Source organism: Phoenix dactylifera, chromosome 10 (genome assembly GCF_051530095.1).
Source record: "Phoenix dactylifera cultivar Ajwa chromosome 10, Ajwa_hap1_PhDact_Kaust_v1.1, whole genome shotgun sequence".
Classification (NCBI taxonomy): domain Eukaryota; kingdom Viridiplantae; phylum Streptophyta; class Magnoliopsida; order Arecales; family Arecaceae; genus Phoenix; species Phoenix dactylifera.
The window spans coordinates 28,509,985-28,531,986 of record NC_143199.1 but is presented as its reverse complement, the minus strand read 5'-3'; the positions used below and the strand labels follow the sequence as shown (position 1 = coordinate 28,531,986).

The 22,002-nt window shown below is 37.6% G+C and overlaps 2 protein-coding genes across 2 annotated transcripts; both read right to left on the bottom strand.

Moving 5' to 3' along the window:
• Window positions 1-2,213: 2,213 nt before the first annotated feature.
• Window positions 2,214-7,599, bottom strand: LOC103723193 (catalase isozyme B). Its single transcript, XM_039115378.3, has 8 exons — window positions 7,361-7,599; window positions 6,940-7,036; window positions 5,178-5,455; window positions 3,633-4,409; window positions 3,432-3,521; window positions 2,920-2,987; window positions 2,744-2,837; window positions 2,214-2,534 (listed from the first exon to the last, which is right to left on the bottom strand). Exons 1-8 carry the CDS (start codon window positions 7,373-7,375, stop codon window positions 2,475-2,477), a joined length of 1,479 nt encoding a protein of 492 aa, XP_038971306.3. The 5' UTR covers window positions 7,376-7,599; the 3' UTR covers window positions 2,214-2,474.
• A 6,101-nt stretch (window positions 7,600-13,700) lies between these two features.
• Window positions 13,701-20,915, bottom strand: LOC103723179 (uncharacterized). The gene is made up of 4 exons (XM_008814016.6): window positions 20,658-20,915; window positions 14,404-15,134; window positions 14,235-14,318; window positions 13,701-14,016 (listed from the first exon to the last, which is right to left on the bottom strand). The coding sequence occupies exons 2-4, from the start codon at window positions 15,104-15,106 to the stop codon at window positions 13,901-13,903; spliced, it is 903 nt and encodes a 300-aa protein (XP_008812238.4). The 5' UTR covers window positions 15,107-15,134; window positions 20,658-20,915; the 3' UTR covers window positions 13,701-13,900.
• Window positions 20,916-22,002: the final 1,087 nt, after the last annotated feature.

The following is a 22,002-nucleotide window of genomic DNA, read 5'->3' as shown; positions in this document are numbered from 1 at the left end:
CGTAGTAGTTTTTTGCGCCGGCAATGTGAAATATTTCAGTAGCATGGAGAGCTTAGTATATCCTTCACCAAGTGCTACATAAAATTTTGAGCTACCATTTCTTACCTTGAGCTAGCAATTCCCAAACAGCAATAAAACATGGTGCCAATCACTCATATCTACAATTATGATGCTAACTCCTTGAAAAATCCTTTCGTGACCCTAGCTTCGGTTCTATAAAAACAAATCCAACTTGGTTCAAAGCTCTACCTTTAAGTGAAAATTGGAAAGACCAAAAGAGTTCATAAAACACAATTATGAATGTATTTATTAACATTTAATCAAAAAAATAAACTCAAATTAGATGCGATCAAAACCACCTTGCATCACATGTGCTCAAAAAGTAGCCTAACTATTTTGTAGACTACCTTTCCCCTAAGAAATCAATCCAATTCGAATTCAATTAATCTTTAAGCTCAAAAGAACTCATTAAGCAAAAAATTAGGACAAGTCTGCATGTACTGTAGATTGGCGGTTCGTATCTATCTCAATTAATTACAGAACACGGCAGACTTGACTACTTCACCTCTGATGCCATCTGGGGGCTCTTTTGAGAAGGAAAAAGCCGAGACCTTTGACACTTCCTTTCTCCCACTACCCAACTGCACCAATGGCAAAAGCTGTGACATATATATTCCACGATCAGAGTTATACTACTCCACCTACAGCTCCCAATTACAACTAGAGCTTACAAAGATCTACAATAACCTCATGGTCAACTCTCTATACTTGTATCTATTCATCCTGCTAGCTCTTCTAGCTGCAAACAAAGCCTTGGCTTCTTCCCACGACCAGCATCAGCCTAACGACCACCCCTGTTGGCACCATATATGTCTTCCTGGACTACATGAAACATCAAGACTCTTTCCGAGTAGTGGCTATTAATCCAGGATCTGACCCAAAAAGACTAGTTAAAGAGGATGATATTTGAGCTCTTTGGCCCTATATAAGCATCCAAAGGATGTTATTTGAGCTCTTTGGTCCTATATAAGCATCCAAGATCTACATATTTACCTAGTGCATAGCTGATATGGAACTAAACAATGCTTGCGTGGACCTTCACATATTTTTTCCATTTAAGCTCTGACATCCTTACCAAGTTAAGGATCCAAGTCCATTCACATTCAATCATAAAATACCTCAAATCCAATCGAAACCTATGTTACAGTGTCTTCTAGTCCATATGGATCATGGGTTAGGTCTTCATGATATCACCCAAAAAAACTAGCCGAAAGGTGTTATCTGAACTTATTGGCTTTATAATACTCAAGGTTTACTTAGTGCATAACTGATATGAGACTAAATATACGATTGTACAGATTCTCACGACCCATGGTTATTAAGGTTCAATCTCCATGACGGATTGTACATAACACTAAGCCAGCTGACCTCCCGATTATTTGTGGCACAGGAGATTTCACCCTTGCTTAGGAGTATGGGAGGTCGTCGATGGTGGCCAAACAAATCCATCTCTACTGGCCTCCGTATGCCACAAATGGCCCCTGGTAGGTTAGAGTGGTTCCTGAGCTGCATGAAATACGTACCATCTTTGCATGGCTGTACCTCTAAGTTTTGGTATTCATCTAATGTTGATTTAAGGATTGGCATGGTTAAATAAAACTCATGTTTATGCAATCATGATGGTCATTGTTCTTGACTTCATTAACGTATTCAGTAATGATCTTGGTACTTTCTATCCTTTGAAGGATAAAACGAGGCTAATGATTGTCTGGCTAGAAGCAATGGGCAAAAGTTGATGCGACAAAATTACAGATCGAACCAACAATTGACATCACTGTAAGAAGGGCTAGCCTGGATTTGTAACCATTAAAAAGTTTCTGAAACACAAGGATATGGGAAATCTGGGTGAAGGGCCCACCTTATCATTTTGTATCTCATTCAACTTGAGATCTAAGCTTGGATTGGCCAGTAGAACAACTTGCATGTGGAGAAAGGAATGTAATACAAACAACAACTTGCAGCCTGAGAGATCATGGCATCAACTGAAGTTGAAATTGTAATGGGAGGCTAGAAAAGCAAGGAAAGTGATGATGGAGGCAAAAAAGCTTCAGACCAGAGGCATATCATAACAAAGCATCACCAAAGATTTTCCCCATTTTCTTCATGATTCCGTCCCAGGTGGAGGCAACCAAACCAGAAAGAAGATGGCATCAGAACACAATATGGAAACATTCCAGATCTCAGCAAGTGCAGCGATCATAGAAGTACACAAGGTAAGTTTCATAGTTTGAAGTCATGAGCATGCATATATATGCTTATTATTACATTAATACATCCATAGCACACCTGGTATCCAGACTAGGATGTTCCTTTGTATTTCTAAGACAACAAGGACTTCCTCTTTAGACATAAGGATGTTCCTCTTTCCTGCATCAGTCTCTTGGAGCCCATTGCTTCCAAAACTTTGCATCCTTTTACATGCTTGGCCTTACGTTGAGCCGAGTTGCTAGCTTCTGACCGAGAGACTTGTCACACTGCAACCCATAGAGAACATGGATCAGAAAACTCTTGGAAATAAATGCATTACCTTGAATCTTCCACAATGCAGATAGATCTCCCTATCCACTCTAAAATTCCAGGCAGAAGAGAAGTATAACAATTCTGTCATTTGTAGCTCTCCCGATCTAGTGTAAAGCTGCAGCATATGCATGACACGATAGAGATTCTAGATTAAGATTCTAACCTGAGACCAATATGAGATCCAGATGCTACAGATTTCATGTGTCACCCAGGTGTCAGACAACGCCTGAACCCACCGGTGGACAAAACGTTCTTGCCTGAAAAATCATACAATAAGTGAAAATTGAGTGAATTTTGTTATGCATACATCAAAATACATTAAACTGCACCAGAACAGACCTGGCTGGATCAAAGGACCGGTATCTTTCTCCAGGCTGCTTGAAATTGTTCTCTTTATCAATTACACACTGCATTGACCAGAAGAAAACATTAGATCGCTCAAAGGCACAGCAAGATAGTGCATGTTGGAATACGCTATTTACTGCTAAATAGTTGAAACAGGAGATATTGTGTGCGATAAGTTTCCCTCAGGTATTCAACCCCTAGACAAGTGGTTCCACAAAAGAACTGGGTTTTGACAAGACCGTTTAAGTGAAAGGGATTATTGTTCCACTTTTGATAAGAAATGTGGTAATATCTGAAAGGAAGAGATTCAAGCAAGCTGTGCAGTAAGTTTTCTTCGCCCCTAGAAAAACATGAGTTGGCAGTACTATGGTTTTTGATAATTCCGGCAGAACAATTTGATCTTATAGTTTAAATAGACTGATGTATGAAAATTATATAGCTAAGAAGCAATATGCCATCAACTACAAAACCATAAGGTACAGATAGATTTGTCCCTGGGAACTCACCTTCTCACGCTTTCCTGTGAGAACACGAGGTGGTAAGGGGAAACTCTCAGCATGTCGAACAGCATCATATCTTGAAGGAAAATAATTCACCTGGAAACACCATATTTGATGAATAAGCACAAACTGGGCTCTGCCCATCCCCACCCCCACCCCCGCCCCAACACAAAAAAGGAAAAAAAAATGAAAAGGTGATTCTACTACCTCCTCATCCCTGTGCATGAAGTTCATAAAGCCATCATGGTGATTGTTGTGAAGAGCACATTTGGGAGCATTCGCTGGAAGCATCAAATAGTTTGGCCCCAGACGGTGCCTCTGAGTATCAGCATAGGAGAAAATTCTAGTCTGGAGTAGTTTGTCATCTGAGTAATGGATTCCAGGTACCACAATTGCTGGGCAGAATGCAAGCTGTTCATTTTCTGCAAAGAAGTTATCAATATTTTTGTTCAAGACCATACGTCCAACAGGCTGGAGAGGAACAATGTCTTCTGGCCAGATCTTGGTGACATCAAGTGGGTCAAAATCAAATTTATCTTCATGGTCAGGATCAATGGTCTGGATGAAAAGCTTCCACTCTGGATAATTTCCAGCAGCAATAGAATTATACAGATCCTTCGTGGCATGGCTGTGGTTACTGCCTCCAACAGTCACAGCCTCATCGTCCAACAAACACTTCACACCACATGTTGGTTTCCAGTGGAACTTGACATAATGAGTTTTCCCATCCTTATTGATAAGAGAATAGGTGTTCACGCCAAAACCATCCATGTGCCTGTAGTCTGAAGGAATACCAACATCATCAAATAGAAAGGAGAACATGTGCAAACTCTCTGGGTGGTGTGAGAAGAAATCCAGGATCCTCCAGTTCTCCTGTAAGTGGGACTTTGGGTTTGGTTTGAGAGCATGAACCATGTCAGGAAATTTTATTCCATCACGGATGAAAAACACTGGGAAGTTATTTCCCACGAGATCGAAATTACCCTGAAGCCAAAATATACCACAACGGTCATAACAGTGAATTCGAACACTTGAATTACCATTATGTTATTAAAATTTTTGACCACTCTAAAGCAAGATTTCTTCTACTTAGGGATGCATCAATAGCTTGATAGAAGTATAACTCAAACTTAAGAAATTGAAAATCAGTACAATAAGCAGAATCTTGTATCTTCACTCCATGTTTATATTCACGTATACATACAAAAGATGTACATAACTTTTGATGAAAATGAGGTGGGCATTTTTATCCGTATAAAACCAAGTTCAGAATTTCGAATTACAAACAGAACACAAACTTATGAAATGTGTTCTTCAATACATCTTGAAATATAGTATGCATATTTATTTTACCAGAACGTTTCGATTAACTAGTCACCATGAATAACAATGCTGCTACTTAAAAATGCTCACATCTTCCAAATTTTATACTCTCACAGGTAGTAGGATCGTACAAGTCATTAACAAAACAAAAAGAATACAAACGAAATAATACAGAACCAGCAACTCACACCAAGGTCAAACAGAAATTGTACACTACTAAAACAAAAATTTAATTCCACAGCACACTAATGATAGGACCTGACATTATAGGATTCATTGGATGAAGACAAACACAAAACAACTACACCTTTCACAAACTAAAACAAATAGGAACAGAACTCTTAACCAACTAAAAATGTTCCATAATAAAATTACAAAAACTCTGAAGGATAAACCACAACCTGAAAATGAGCAGAACAGCCCACTTACCTCTCTAGTGTAGAACTTCACTGCAAAACCACGTGGATCTCTCAAGGTTTCAGGACTTCCACGCTCATGAATAACAGTTGAGAAGCGAACAATGATTGGGGTCTGGACTCCTGGGGCCCGAAGGAAATCAGCACAGGTGAGGTGAGAAACATCATGAGTGACCTCAAAGAAGCCCTTTGCACTAGCACCCCTAGCATGAACAACCCGCTCAGGGATACGCTCCCTATCAAACTGAGCAAGCTTTTCAATCAGATGATAATCCTCAAGAAAAACAGGCCCTGTCCAATGGAAATGGATTAGAGAATTATATGACTTTGATCACAATTATAGACATATTAGATCTACAACTTGTTTTTATAAAACAGATCCATAGTTTTTAGAATTATGAATAACCATTCTTGCCAAATGTGAGGATCCATAAAGCCAAATCAAATACTTGGGATAAGGCTTGATGATCACGGTTCTGGTTATAGGAATAACCATTCCATATATTTTATCCATGAAGAAAGATAAAGAACTATCAATACCATAAACCAAGGTTACTTTAGTTTATGGTACCAACTGTCATCAGCTGCTTCGGTGCTTCCCACCATTTATAATCTCTCAATCATGATTCCACATATCAGGTGCCTAGGATGTCATCTCAGATGCAGGCCTCTGAATATCTGATCTTTCTGATGACTCTGTTGCTGTGCTATCTATATACTTCTCAGTCTTAATCAATGGATTTACAACATACATTATGATCAGGTTTATTTTGTTGTGTGAAAGTGTTTGCAACAACCAATGCAATAGCCCATACGCCTATCCAATTACACAAATTATACTACAAGCATGAATCTGACAAGTCTACCATCCCTTCATTGAAAAAAACACGCACACACAAGCATGTTTGATGTGTTGCCTGGATGTATTCTTTAGTTTAATTCCTTTTACCAGTAAGACATAACAATTGAAATGTCTTCCTCACAAGGTGCAAGACATTTGGAATTGTATAATTCTGACCTTAATATCTGAACAAGTATTTCTTTCGTTTCAAAAATTGACCTGTTCTACTAATATAATTACTTCTAACAAGCTTGGAATGTGGTTAAAATAAGACGAAAATTTATCAATATCTAACTATGTTATAAAGCTTAGAATTTTAGGGAAGCTTACCATAAAACTATTTGCTTTAGGTGCTGATGAACAATCCCTTTCTTGAATTTGACTACCTTGAGGAGGATCCATTTTAATGATAACTGACAATTATGATACACTAAAGCAAGGAAATAGAAATTTTGAACCAAGACATATAGTGATTAGGACTATATAGTGATCAGAACCACCTACAATTTTCAAACCATAGTCCCACAAAAAAAAGGAACTGACAGAGAAAGGACCTAACATTTGTCCGTACCCCCAAATCCCTCGACAGTCTCTCGACACAAGCACCTAGAAATCTCCGAAGGACAAGTTATACATAATTAACACAATTTTGCGCCCATTCTTCCTAGCCAAAGCAGATTTGTGACCAAATAACCGCAAATAGCTTACTGCAGAGAGATGTCACAAAAAGCTACCCAAACAACAAATTGATTTGTACCGATATTTCAATGATACCCGCAATAACTGAAAGATATGATGAACCAAGTCAAAAAATAGCTCAAAAAAAAAAAGGTCTGCATCCATAAGAAATTAGGATAATCTCGAACCACTATATTCAAGTATATGTAAAAGATTACACAAAAACCTTATGGATCAAATACAGATCAAACGTTACCTCGGGATCCGACAGTCAGTGAGGAATTGTTGTTCCAAACGGGGGCACCAGAGTTGGTGGTCCAAAAGGGGGCGTTGTGGGTGCTCGAAGGGCGGTGCTGCATCCAATAGAAACTCAAATCAGAGAGGTATAAAAATGGTGAATCGGAATAGCACATCAAAGAATCACCACGCAGTAGGAATCAAACCTCATGGGATTACAATCAGCAAACAGAAAGATCGCATCAAAGCATCAACCATCTCCACGAAAAAATGACGACGGAGGGAAAGGGAGGAGAAAGTAAAAAATCGACGAAAAAAAATCGATTTTTGAGGGCGAAAAAATCAAATCAGTTCTCAAATCTAGGGTGAAAAAGATATGAGAACATCAAGAATCCGATCGAGAGCTCGAAAATTTTTTGTTTTTGGGAAAAAGATGGTACCTTGTAGGGATCCATGGCGAGCCTTTCGATCTGGATGGGATAAGAACGAGGAGGATCGTCGCGCCGTGGCGTGCCTGCGGAAGCGGGAGGGGCTCTTTGTTTACGAGGAAGACGAAGTTCTTTATGTGGCTGGGCCCCACCGCAAAAACCAGGGTACGTGGCGCCCTTTGACGGAATTCCTGATTCACACCTTCCGCTAAGCAACAACCCTTCCAAGGAACGGAACGAAGTGGTTGGCCGTCGTGGGATTTATTTATCTAAAAAAGGACGTTGCTTATCCTCTACATAAGGGAGATAAATGACCTTTAAATTATAATAATTTTTTTATGAGTCGGATAGACTAAATCCAACTGGTTAGATCTGGTCCATTTTTTATCCAAATTTATTTTAAATATGGATGAAAATTTCAGCATTCGGCTAATCTCGTACTAGTATTTATATTCACCAAAAAAATAATATAAATATAGATGGATAACCATCCGATTTATATTTAAATAAATATTTAATTTTATTTGCAATTCTATTTAATTTTCTATAGTATTCATTAATTTTTTTTAAAACTAAATGATTATATGAATATACTATTAATTTAATTTATCATCTACTTAATAATATTTTTAATTTTATAGACATAAAGTTCACTGGTCATCTGTTTAAAATAAATATGAATATAATTTTTTTTGTTCGACTAACATGCATATCTGTATTTGCTCTATCTAAACCATACTAGAATTACAAGGTATAATCTTAATATTGTCATCAGTCAAGTTTAATTGCAAACTTTTTATTTAGATTTATTTATATAATTCTTTATTTAACCTTACATAGAGTAATAAAAAATATATTTATTAGAAATAAAATGAAAATATAAAAAGAAGTAAAGTAGGATGCCTTGCCTCAAATTATTGATGGGTGCTTGCATCATTGGAGACAAGCTTAGCCAAATTTTAAAGGTACCTTAATTCTAGAGGGATTTGATGAGTGCTTGGAGATTGTCGCAAAAAAAAAAATCTTCTAAAAGAAAAATATGTTGATCAAGACATCATTGGGTAAAAGAATAAATGGCGTAAATGATTATTTGTGCCTCCTTGTTTTACCAAAACAATGAGTACATCTTCATTCAAAATCAAATAGTAGATTTCACAATTTTCTTGATATTGAAATGGGAAAAAGAATTATAGTTGATTAAAGATATGTGTTCATTCTTCAATCTCAAACGCAAGGGTTAGAAGGATATTTTCCTTCTATTTTCCCAAAATGTAAATCTTTAGATAAAAACGAAATAAAATAATAAAATTAAAAATCAAGCTCATCCATTAATTTTCTTTGTATCACATTACATCCTTGGTAAATAAGGCCAAAAATGGACTCGATAATATCCATCCAAATTCAATGGATAAAAATTTAAACAAGTAATAAATATTTGTATCTATGTGCATATCCATGAAAAAAATATATATATGGATAAAGAACTACCCAATCCATATCTGAATATCTAATTCTATTTATAATCTTATTTAATTTATATAACACTCAGAAACTTTGTAAAAAAGTAAATGACTATATTGATATACTATTAACTTCATTTATTATCCACTTACTAATATCTTCAATTCTATATTTATAAAATTTAATTATCCAACTTATATTTATATTTATATTCATATTTTCAGTTTTCGATTGGTATCTATATCTGTTTAAAATAAATATATCTGGCTAACATCCATATCTATATCTATATTTGTAAAATAAGATATCTGATTTGTATTTGAACTGATTTCACTCTGATCTGTACCAGCGACACCTCCCAAGACTGCTAGAACTATGCTAGTTCAAGAAAAGAAATTCCAATCAAGCATTCTTTTCAACTTGCAGTTAGGTTCATCAATCATTTGCCGGGCGACTCAATGAAACAAAATATTTGAGTAACTAGAAGCGAAGAACCTAGAGCAGATACACTCCAAATAAGAATACGTTGGATGGCTATTTTTTTGATAAAATATTGGCAACTAGGCATGTCATTCGGGTCTTTCAGGTATACCGACCACGTAGGAAAAAAAGTCTCCCAGCCCACAGAATTCTCTGTTAGTTTTCTATGTGCTTTTCTCTGCCCATTCTTGGCGAGGGTAGTCTCGCTCGCAGCCAATGCTCCAATCAAGATAGCTGGGCCACTCGGTCAAAACAGGCTTCCTCGAGATAAGATCTAAAGCTATTCTATTTTTTGTTTTTTCCAAGGATGCCGAAAACTTTCTAAGACTGATCCATTAAAGATATTCAATACATAGAAAATTAAAATTGATAAGTAAAAAAAATATATTTTTTATTTAAAAAATAGAAATTTTTTACCGAGATAAGGATTGGATGGCATCCAGAAATAATTCTATCTTACTTAGAAGGCGTGCGTTATTTAGTTTTGCACTCAGCCAACCAAGATGAGCATTTGATGAATAGAGTCTACAAAAAAGAGTAGTTGTGGTTTGGTAGAGTGCATGAATCAAAGAAGTTTGAAAAAAAAGTAAAATTTTGATTTCTGAAAATCTAGATGAGATATGATTTCTGAAAATCTAGATGACCAATATCTGGCTTTAGCAATATGATTGGTTCTAGGAATTGGTGCGGTGCATTTGCAAGTCCTTGAAAACAAGCTGGTGATTTTGGAATGAGAATTATGGTATGCTAAACCTGAAAGATAAGTGTTGACATACATGAGTCACAATAGAGTACATTTATTAAGAGAGAGAATAAATGCATGGCCAAAATTTCATACAAATTCTGACCTCGCAAAATATAACAGCATGGGTTGAAGGGGTTATCCAGGATAATACTTCAGCCTGACTCGGACACAGCGTGGCTAAACTTCAGCTCTTTGATTATTTACACCACTTAATTCTATCACGGGTCAGCTTTGGGTCATATCTAAGAAATTGAAAGCTAGATGTGTACGTTCGAGCTAATTATTGATGGTTGAGACGAGGTTTGATTAAATGGCTTCCATGTCTTCCAGATTTCTTTTGCCGAGTAAAGTACTGCACCTCATTTGTCAGCACAAGCCAGACTCTGGTGTCACCTTTATCAAGATAGAAGTTGGCGTAATTAGTACAAAAAGTTCCTTGTTCAAGTCTCATTACAATGCTAGACTTGCCAACTCCAGCTATGGAAGTAGGACATAAGACGGAACCAAAGCATTCAACTTCAAGATCAAATCCTTTTTGCCGAAGTTTTGATGAAGTCGCTTCCGTTCCAACGGTTAGCCTAGATGCACAAATATAATTGATAAATTAATTATTGAATGTTTCTAATATTCAAAAATAGTAAACAAGAAAAATAAACTGACAAATTATTTACTTGAAAATAGAATAATAAAATAAAAAATAAAAGAAGATGACATGTGGATCGAAACATGCTGATGCGTTGTTCCAGAAAAGTTTATGCCCCCATGCATAGATCCGCTGACACAGATTCCTAGAGATATGACGATCCAATATAGAACTACGCCTTCTCCATCAGTGCGCTAAAGAAGAGCACGTTCACGCTTGCAGATGGCTCAAAAAAAACTTAGAAAAATAATTGAAGTTATGTGGAGAAGAGAATAAGAACAAGAGGGAGAAGATAAATTTTTCATTGTCTTGAAATGATCTTTGGAGCACTTTATATAGGTTCAGGCGTGTTAAAAGAAGCAGACTATCCTCCCGTGAATTGATGACATGTCTTCTTATGCTCTTTTGATCCTGTGGCCTGTTGCATCCTGGTCGCCCATGCTTCCTTTCTTCTTTGGGAGTCATTTCATGCTTGGTCTTGCACGTAGATGCATGACACTTGTCTTGGCCTGTTTTCTTTGGAGATCTTTTCATGTTTGCTCTCTTGTTTGCGCGCGGATGCTTGACACTTGGCCGTTGACCAAGTCAAAGTAGATGCAGGCCAAAAGAAGTAGAAAGCCCGTTGACGCGGAATTTGAATTCAAAATATAAATTTGAATTCAAATTTTAAATTTGGAGGAAAGATTTAAAATATTTAATTTAATTCAACACCAACTTCATTAAACAACTTCGTATCGCCATAGACCTTTGTATAGATTGCTCTTTTTGATGGCCGAGAAGCAGTCATTTTTCATGTCAAGATCTTTCATGGCTCCAGTACTATATATTGACTATCAAATTCAGGTTCGGATCCTCTGTTGTGCACAAAAAGCACGGCACGGTGAATTGTGTTAGATGATTAGAAGTGGAAAGCAGAAGAAGAAAAGAATTGCTGTGTTCATTTCTTGTATGGCTTCATGAGACTTAAACTAGTTGACTCCAATTGTTTGTGTTGTAGGTTTCCATTTGCTGAAGGCGATTACAGTCTGAAATCATTTTTATCTACTATTCCGATCCAATGTACTGGTCTTTTAGATTTCGCTGGAGTGTGAGCTGAATAGTAACTTTGGAAGCAGAACAAGTTAAAATTTAGTGGAACTGTAACTGCTAGAGAAGGGTTACAGTGGAGAATGTGAAGGCTCAATGGATATAATAATTAATATGGATCTTAACGTTTCTTGTAGTGGATTTTATTATCACAGTATCAGAGTTTTTGAGTTCCAGTGCAGCTACATGGAGATGCCATGCAGAGCCACAGTTCTGCCAGGCCCAGCCGACGAGCAAGAAGCTGCCACTGGAGTTCAACAAGTTTCTCAGCTCCTGCTGCTGAGCATGAAAGGATGAAGCTCGTGCAGTCACCAGGGCAATCACAAGGAGCTTTAAAAGCAGTGCCTGAAGACCAATAGACAGTTAAACATGGGTTCATGTCGTATCTTTTTGTTTCCAGACGCCTTAAGACATTATATTTGCAGCTGTTTTTGATGTTTTGAAGGATTTGAATTTTGTTTATCTGCAACTAAATTTTTATTATAGTTGAGTTTTGTCATATGATTAAACTAAAAAGAGATGTCGATTTATGTGTGAGGATTTCCTTACTCGTTGTTCGTATGACACCACGAGAGAAACTCATGGAGACTGATTATTCCTGCATGGCAGATTTCCTAAGCCAGAGAGACCCTCACAGTTTTTTACCATCATACTAGTGCTTTCTGAATCAATATATTGGTCTTTAAATTTTCAATAGCACTGAAAACTTCTGGTGAGACCTGCAGCCTGGACATCTGAATCAATACACATCTGAAACATTGGTAGAAATTTTGAAATATGAACACCTGTAACTGGAAATCTTAGCATTTGCATTGGAATTCTCTTCATGATTTCACCTAGTCATGAGCCTTTTACCACAACAAAGACCTCTGAAGGAAGCAATCAGTAGTCTTCTGAAGGGTGTGCTGGAAGATTTTTGACCCTAGCCCAGATTGCTGCAAATGCCACAAGGTCAGCATCTTCGGACCAGTAATTGAGAAGCCTGATAGCAGCAGAAACACAGGCTGAAGTCGAAGAGGATTAATTTAGAAAAATTCTAGAGTTCCGTTCCTTACATGCACTCCGTGAAACCGCAATAAGGGAGAGGAAGGCTGTTTGAATTCTCTTAGGAACTTGCTGCATTGTCTTCTTTGAGAAGAAGTCAGAGAACACCCCAGGTGACTGCTCAATTTCTAATTTGGGATATAATCCTCTCCAGATTTTCATGGCAAACTGACATTTCGACAGGACATGGTTACAAAAGTGAAGTTGAGGTTATTAATCTATAGACAGAAGTGGCACCCTTACATACAAAATTCATGGACATCAATTCAGAAACTAGTCTGAAGAAGCCTCAGCTTCATTTCAAGACATTTAAGCCCCCGGTACAATCTTCTTAACCTCGTCAGAACCTTATTTCTTTGGCTGCTAGGTACCCTAAAGGCAAACTTTGATGGAGCTTTTTGGAGTATAACTGTTAAAGAGTAGTTATCATCAAATTGATGGAGTTTTTTGGAGTATATCTGTTAAGAGGAGTTATCATCAACTCAGTTATCTTCTAACTCTTTTCTTTTCCTTATAGCCGATCCCTAAATTTTTCTTCCAAAAAAGTATGGAATAAAAATTCAAGAAAAGTGAAATGCATAAATCTACTGAGGAATTTTTTTCATCACTGAAAGAAATCGAAGAACAATATTTTGCACCATAGCTATGTGAAGCCCATGTGTGTTGGTAACACTAAGCACTAACCTGCCAATCTGGTATAACACAAGAATCCAAGCATTTTAAGCAGCATGCAGTAGCCTGTCAATGCGGTGCAACACTTAATAAACCTCATTAGAGAACGGGAAAAGTGAATTTGATGGCATCAGCTTCTGATCAGAATTCACCGTGGTGCATATTAGAGAGTTTGATGTACACGGATTACATCATACCAAAATTAGTGACATCGTACAGTCTCAGCAGTTAAATTATGTTTCTCATAGTTTTTCAGGTTTAAACTAAAGCTACAGAAGCTACTTGTACCAAAAGAAGGCAATTGATTCCACACGCCGAAAAAATACAAAACAGCAGTAGTCTCCTGCTCCCACCGAGAGCAACAAAATCCTAGCTTCCTCATCCATAACTTAAAAACAAACTTGACAGTATCTACTGTCTTCTATTTCTGAAACTGTTCCTTTAGAGGAGAAGGGGTCTGAGTTGAGATTGATGTATGATCCTTGGGCAAAGCTTTCCCCAGAACATTCAAAACTTTCATACGATGCAACTCCTTACCTGCAGAAAGAAAAGAATCAGTATGGGTCTGCATTGGTAGAATCATCATTCTAAAGGGAGAGAAGGCTTAGCTTAGAGAGCATCCAATTCAAATGATAGTACAACCATCAACCATTCAGAGTAATTTCAATTGTATAGTATACAGTCATAAACAGTGTTTCTGCACAGAAGTAACACTATTTGTCTTTAGAAATGCTAAAACAGACAGGTAGGACTACCTTCCTCCAATAAGAGATGTATTGCTCTTTTCTCCAACTCAACAGCATGCCTGCTACGGCCAACCGCCGATAAAGATCGAAGCACTAAATCAACATTATTATGTATAAAATTAGTGGAACGTAAATGATATGGATTCATTGTGTTATATTACTTAACAAAATGACTTACTTAGAATATACTCCTCCTGGCTTGACTGGTCACAGCTCTTCAAGAACATCTGCAACTGAATAAACCTTTCTTTCCAATCTTGATTACCTGGTGTCTGGGAATCTGCTAGGACTGGTGTGGTGGAAGTAACCATCGACTCATGTGGTTCCAGTGCTGCCAACCCAGTGATGAGCTTTCCTGGACAATGAGGAAGCGATCGTTTCCCAGATGACATAGATGGAGATGCCACTGGTACAGGGACAGGAAGAGAAGCTGCCTTAGGCTCTTGGGTCTGACACTGCTGCACATTTTGTTCTTTTGTTCCATTGTTGCTAGATTTCCTTGACTCAGGAGAATCAGCACTATCCATATTGATAAAAGTGCTCATCTTGCCTTGCTCAGTTTCAAGTTTTCTACGTACGTACACAAGATGTCCATTTGGACCAATGTTGCCTGGGGTCTGATGACTGGAGGGACTAGATGGATCATCAGGCTGTGGCCTCTTGGTACCAACTACCTTCACAGAATCTGGGGTGAGTCTTTTGTCTTTAGGAAGTGGAGAGGTTCCGGTTGGCTTTGTAATGATGTTCCTAGATTCATTTGGCAACTCCCTTAAAGCCACTTTTTTTACTGAGACTGAATGTTGCTTGTCTCCAGCAGCCATGGCACTTCCACTGCTAAGCATTCCGTACTTACTAAAATTATCTACCATTTGTTGAATCATTGGTGGATAGCAGCTCGACCATAATAAGCTGAAGAATGACCAGAAGAAAAACAAAATTCAATGGATATGAATGGAATGTAGAACATGCATAATCTAGCAGTAATAAGATTTCATGTCCAAATGCCAGTATGAAGAAACAACTCAAAAAGAGTAAACATGAACAGAAACTAAACATACATTGCAGTAACTTTTATAGTATAGAACTGGCATGAAAGGTGCAGAGCTTGAACAAGAAACACAACATTCAAAAACAGTTAATAACTCAAAGCATGTTCAAAGTGGTAAATATTCTGGCTTAACAATTTTCCCCTTAAATCATTTTCTCCTTTGTGCAAGAATCGAGAAGAATAATGAAGGGAGACAGAAAATTGAAACAGTGGACAGATTTTGTGCGCCTTCATGCATTCCCAACTATTTGGTCAGCATCCTATAGCCTTCATATCTAAGGCTACCTATGGTGTTATTGCAATTTTTTCACTCACAACTTCTAGTCATATTAGATTATTCCAATCTCTTTTGGACCCTTCAAGACTGATCTGAGCAAAACCCTCCTCTCCCAAACCTTTACTAGGTCTTCAAAGATTACCCATCCAATTTCAATCAATTCTCTTTTGTTTTGTCCTTGATTGGTGCAAACATACACCTTCTTTAATATACTCGTTCCCCGGTCTCTACTTTATATCCTTTATAAAGTTTCACCGTACATTATGACTTACTTTATCAATTTTTGCACAATTATCATGATTATCTGGCTCACTTTCACTTTGTCCTCGATTAGCACAACTCCTATACTTCTGATATACTTGTTTCACTTTAAAGTTCTATGCTACACCGTACCTAACATTCTCATTTATGCCAAGCTCTTTTTGTTTGCTAGACCAACTTCCTTATTATTCAAGACCTTACTGCAGTTATTCCAATTCTCCCTTCAATTGTCAAGACATGTTTTAATCATATAACACCCTAGAAGCACCTCCCCTTGTCACCCATGCAACTCTCGCTTTATTATATAACATATCTTCATCTATCTCTCTATTATTTTGTATAATCAACGCAAAGTATTGATATCAATCACCTCAAGGTATCCGTGAACATCAAATTTTGTGAACATCAAATTTGACTTGAAGTCTTGAACACTATTTTGATTTCCATTTCCATTTAAATGACATGTTCCACATACAGTTTTCCCCTAGTGATTTGTGGGTGTATGTATATACAAATATATGTATGTGCATAATGCACAAAAACATGTATATAGACAAATAGAGATACTACTCTGTATGTGCCAGCAAAAAAATGAATTTGCACGGCATGTGCTTCAATGCTTGGCAGCAGCTATTGTCTGGCAGCTGGCCTTCACATCCCCTTCAAGCTTCCCTTACATTCCCTCAATGACTTCCTAAGCTTTGTCGAATAAGCAGCGAGAAGGACCACTAATGTGTGTCACATATCCCATAGTATGTGGGATCATGGATCTGGTGCAACATAGAATGATTGCATGTTTAATGCCAAGCACATCCCATTGCACAGAGGATTCAACAATATTAGTGCCCAAGCCACGGAGCTTCTGGGTCAGACCTCGTCTTTGGGCATCCAATAGGCACCAAAAGTCCCACTGTCCGCATCAACACTTCTTTCAGTCCCTCCAACCCCCCAACACAGAAAAAGCCCCTGAGGGAACATTTAAAATCAATTTCCATGGCTTCATCAAGCAGACAAATGGTAACTGTAGGACAGGCTGTATCATACACGATCACCAGAGGCCATCTTCTTCATGCTCATGCAATTTGGTTCTTAGATGCTTCTGTGCCAATTGTGGAGCTGCAAGCATCCTTGGAGGGGTGAGCTACACCATAGACAATGATCCCAGCTACTACATCTGGCTGGAGGGTGACTCAGTGACAGCGATCAGGTGGCTACAGCACTGCCCCAACCCTAACATGAGCTATTATCCATCCCTCTTAAATCTTGCATTCCTCATGAGTCAAGGCCAGAGATGGAGATTATAGACATATTTTGAGGCCAACAGGTCAATTGGGCAGCCAATTTTGCAACCAAACTTCATGGAATGACAAAGTCACAAGTGCACTCAGTGTCAGATTCATGGAGCTGCTTCGTACTGATAGAGAGGGGTGTGTATGTGTTTCACAGAGTTCAGCACGCCCATGCATGTGTGTGCATGCATGAGAGAGAGAGAGAGGTCTTTGGATTTATAGCCAAATCCAATTGGACCAATAGCCACATACAGCCTAAAAGAATTGATTAAATCTAACTTTAATAATTGAAGTAGTTGGAGTTGGTTATGCTCCAGCAACCTAAAGTGAGCAGACATAGAGCTGCTGGAAGGTAATGTAAAATGATTCCAAGACTCAGGAGCATACAATTTGAACACTGCATGTGGTATGTCATACAGGGAAATAATAATTTATGAAAAAAGTCTTTCAAGGAGATGTTGAGCATCATTTTAGGTTTGTGTAAGACAGGGAAATAATCTTACATTTTATAAAATTTGAACTCATTTTACTGATCGGTGTCTATTAAATACTCTTGCTGGTTAGGAGTAATGTGTCTACAACTCGTGCTGTGTCATGTGTCTACAACTCGTGCTGTGTCCTTTCATATGTGAACAATTTTCTTTAATTAGTGAAACATAAGCAATGAGTATGCACTATACTAATTTAAAGAGTTCATAAGTTCTGAAGTAAATGCTATGGTGATATATATGTAAAGGCTTTTGTTCTAAACAGCAAGTGAACAAAATCAAGGTTATTATTAGTAATCGATAAAATCTACTACAGCATGTTTGTAACAAAATTACACAAGAAACTTTTAGAAGAATATGGATTTCAGCTTCAAAAGCTAATTGGTTTTGCATTTTGAATTAGGTCACAAAGCGTATTCCTTATTCATTGAAAATTTGCATGCAAATATAAGGGTAACCTACTTTTCTCAGTGAAGAGAACACAAAAGGTCACAGTGAGGTGAACATGAAGTAGATGCATTACTGCAGAAATGATAAAATGAATTTTGATTACTACAGTTAGAAGATTGCAATTAAAACCATGAAAGACCTATGTTTAAATTCCAGTTGGCAGTTGCAAAGAATCTAAAGTTAACAAGTTCTAAAATTTCGAAGTTTATTATACTATTTATAGAACAATGTTCAGTCAGATGTTGATTAAACATAAGCAGCCAAACATGGAGAGACATCTTTCATTACCTATTCTAGCTTGGAAAAACTTGGTATAGGAGACAGCTATCTACAAAACAGTGTGTGTGTTTGTGTTAAGGTCAGTGAAGCAGAAAGAAAAAAAAGAATCTAAGACGGTGATGGCATATTTTTATTTTTTAATTCCTGATAGGGTTGACAATATAACATGTAAAGCCCATAGTTGACCATAAATAGTTGTCTAAACCTGTCTAGCTGCTAGTGTGTAGCTAACAAGTTAGTGCTGTTGAGCAGTCAGTACGATTACCTTAATCCTTTATAAAATTTTTACTAGCTCCCCTTCTTTTCATTTCAAAAGAAAAAACTTGTGAGAATAAAAATCAACCAGAATGATACAACAACAATAGAATCCCAGCAAAAAAGGGATGTGCCAATGCAAATAAAGAAGGTTAGAGCAAAATGACCCAAATAAGCAGTACTGAAGATACCAAATGTTACTCCAGTGATGCAGAACAGAAGTTGCAAAGGGTGTTATTTCAGCCTCACTGATCTCCTAGAGCTAGTGATTTGTGGTCTCTTTACCATTAAGAAAAAACTGTCCAAAAAGAAAAGGAGGAAATCATAGATCATAACTATAACTGAAAAGCCTTGCCATATTTGGGGTTTGCATTACAATTTCTTCTCAACAATTATTCCTATTGAGGGACGCATCAATGGTCACTGTTAGCTTTTAAAAGAAAAAAAAACAGACACATGCGGAAAAAAAAAATCATAGCTTCCATATATGTCATTTTTGCTCTTTCCTTATCTTTCTTGACCATTCAATAAATATCCAGACTCCTTCCAACTATGGTGTAGTAGTTGCATTCCACAAGCCAGAATTGAAAGTGATGTCAAGCTTTATGATTATAAGCCAAGAAAGATGTGTCTTAGCAGATTGTGTTCTTATGTTAGTTACTATTCTGGAATTAAGTTAGCTTTAGAAGATATTAGTTTTGCTATTCTTTAAAATAAAGTGGAAAGGGTTTGGATAAAAGGCAGTTCCTAAACTATTATCCAAGACCTTCTCTTGATGTCAACAGCTCCTGAGAGATGTTGAGCATCTATGATGGGACCTAATAGACAAGAAAGTCTGCAATAATTTGGAGGAAAATTAACTTTTGGACTGGCAATGATAAAGTCTTGCATACCTGAAAAACATCGGCATATGGTCAAAAAAGCTCAGCATCTAGCTTCTAAGATAAAAACAGTCATATTCATAGCAACATGTCATGGGCAGATATAAATGATACTTATTGAATTTCTAATTTTTGGAAGAGTACTTGTAAAAGGTAACATTTCTCAGCTCAAAATTTGGAGCACAGTTCAAATTCCATGTATGTCACAACAGGGTTAAAACTCTGCTCTAATTCCTTAGCTCTAACTCCACATTCCAAGGCGGTAAGGGGATGAGAGTATGCATAAAGCCTTGTGAAAATGTGACTGATTATATATACCACCTGACCAAGTGCTGTCATGCCTAACAAACAAATTTAACTGAGGAAGATCCTCAATGATCTGACTCGTGAAGACATGTTGTCCTTAGGTGAGAGGTCCCTGACCTTTGAGAAATAATTTCAGTAAACATATGGTTCTCAATGCCTGTATTAGTTTCTTCTTCTTCTTCTCTTAAGCTGATGATCATGGCAAACAATCCTTTCTTTGTGGGGGATTTAAAAGACCGACTTTTCCCGTAGGATCTCCAGTATCAGATGATGCTCCTCTCTAACAGCTAGGATGTCAATATAAACTGAACTAAGAGAGAGATTGAGACACAAAGACTGTTAAGCCAGCACAATTTAGAGATGATATCCAAGAACATCACCATGTGATCATCAAGTTAGGTCTTTGAAGACACTTGGACAAGGCTGTAAACATATTTCAGAGTTTGCATTCTACCAGATTCAGTTGCCGTCAAGAAAAGACAACTGAGACAGTTACTGAATTAAAGAGGATGCTATAGTTGGGTCCATAGTTTTCAAACGAAAAAAAGAAAAGAAAAGCAAAACTTTGAACTTTCGGACGGAAGGGAATGAAAAATTTTGAACTTTTGGAAAGAAGATCATGGAACCATAGGGGCTGTCATACTGGAATTTTAATGGAAGCGCCTGGGACCCGATGGCGCTCGATTACGGTGAAAATTTCAATTTTTGGTAGGTTTTGCGTCCAATCTTACTGGATTCGACACCCATGGAGTAAAAATTTAAACACGAAATCGCTCTCATTCGTGCCATAAAAAAAGGACGACTAAATTGAAGAAAGACCTGAAGAAATTCCAAGCAAATTTAAAATCGAAATTCAAACATAACACGGAAAGAGACAGAGAATCGAGACGATCATTACCTCTACCAGCAATGCCGATCATCGCCGGTACGAGAATATTTGAGGCGGTGGTTCTCGTCGCAATCGCAGCTCAGAGAGAGAGAGAGAGATTGTGTGTTTAGGGTTTGATCGCTGATTTCGAACGGGACAGCGCTAATATTTACCCAAAAAAAAAAAAAAAACTGGACAATATTTCTGGCGACACGGTTCGCACAGGGAACTTTATGAGGACGTCGAATCTGCCGTCCGTATGAAACTGTAAAACCATCTCGCTCGTTCATGGACTCCAAACATGGCGGGTCTAGATGTACTTTGGAAGAAATCGAACGGTGGACGAGGAAGTTGCATTAAATTTTCTATGCGAGTCAGGAATTTGAATTTTTCCTGATTTGGACGAGAGTTTTTTGTTTGAAGACCATGGAGAATTCGAGGTGATGGGCATCTAGAAGACTTTCCGACGCGCTGCCACCGTAAGATCAAAAATATTTTAATCAACAATTCTCGTAATTTACGGCTGGATGGTATTTTGAGCTTGATGGCCCAACCAAGGGGAGAGGAGAACTTTACCCTTTGCACGAGAGTTTCAGTCTGGCTTTTTTTTTTTTTCTTTTGTCCCGGTTAAACCGTTTACTTTTCAATAAATACACCTAGTCAAATCTACCATCGATATATCTTGGAGATAAACTTATAATTCAAAAGGGATATCCTATAACTCAAGATGTAATATGATCAGCTACATAGAAAGCCATCCAATTAATCTAGCTGGAATGTTGAACACGCATGAAATGATACTCGAATTAAGTCTTCAATTATCCATCATTAGGGACAAGTAAGCCTCCGATGCTAAGTTCCTGCTGAAATCCAAGAAATAACTGCTTTGGAGTCTCTTTCTAATGTCATTTTTCTGCCTTTAGGATGGTAATACAATACATCAGCCCTTCCCATGTCATTCTCATTTCAGCCAATGAGATTGTTATATCCAAGAGCAAAGAAACACCTGCTGTAACAAAAGCTGCCCTAGGGTTCGATAATTCCACTCCACCAAATTGACACGTTACCATCGAAGTTGATTTTTAAAAAAATTAAGAGGTGGAAATTCCCAAGTGAAGTAAACTATCAATCCCCTCAATGTCTTTAGCCTGCAATCTGATCAGTAGGAACCTGTTTACCATATCTCATCACAAATGGACTGGTTTTATACCTGATTGTTAGAGAGAGAGAGAGACACAGAGAGAGAGAGAGAGATGTTGCAGCTTCCTGGCTGTGCTATGAGGTAGGGCTCTCCACCACTCCAATTGTATGGATATTCAGGAAGCTCATAAAATTATGGCTCTATTTGGATAGCGGAATAGAATTAGATGATTCA

Bases quoted from the DNA above. Each gene is read 5' to 3' on its own strand.
- LOC103723193 (XM_039115378.3), bottom strand. The intron at 4,410-5,177 runs GTAAGTGGGCTG...TTTTGGCTTCAG, and splicing joins TGAAGTTCTACACTAGAGAG to GGTAATTTCGATCTCGTGGG. The intron at 2,535-2,743 runs GTTAGAATCTTA...TATGGGTTGCAG, and splicing joins GGATCTCATATTGGTCTCAG to TGTGACAAGTCTCTCGGTCA.
- LOC103723179 (XM_008814016.6), bottom strand. From the start codon at position 15,106: ATGATTCAACAAATGGTAGATAATTTTAGTAAGTACGGAATGCTTAGC. The intron at 14,319-14,403 runs GTAAGTCATTTT...ATGTTGATTTAG, and splicing joins CCAGGAGGAGTATATTCTAA to TGCTTCGATCTTTATCGGCG. The intron at 14,017-14,234 runs GTAGTCCTACCT...TTCTTTCTGCAG, and splicing joins ACATCTCTTATTGGAGGAAG to GTAAGGAGTTGCATCGTATG.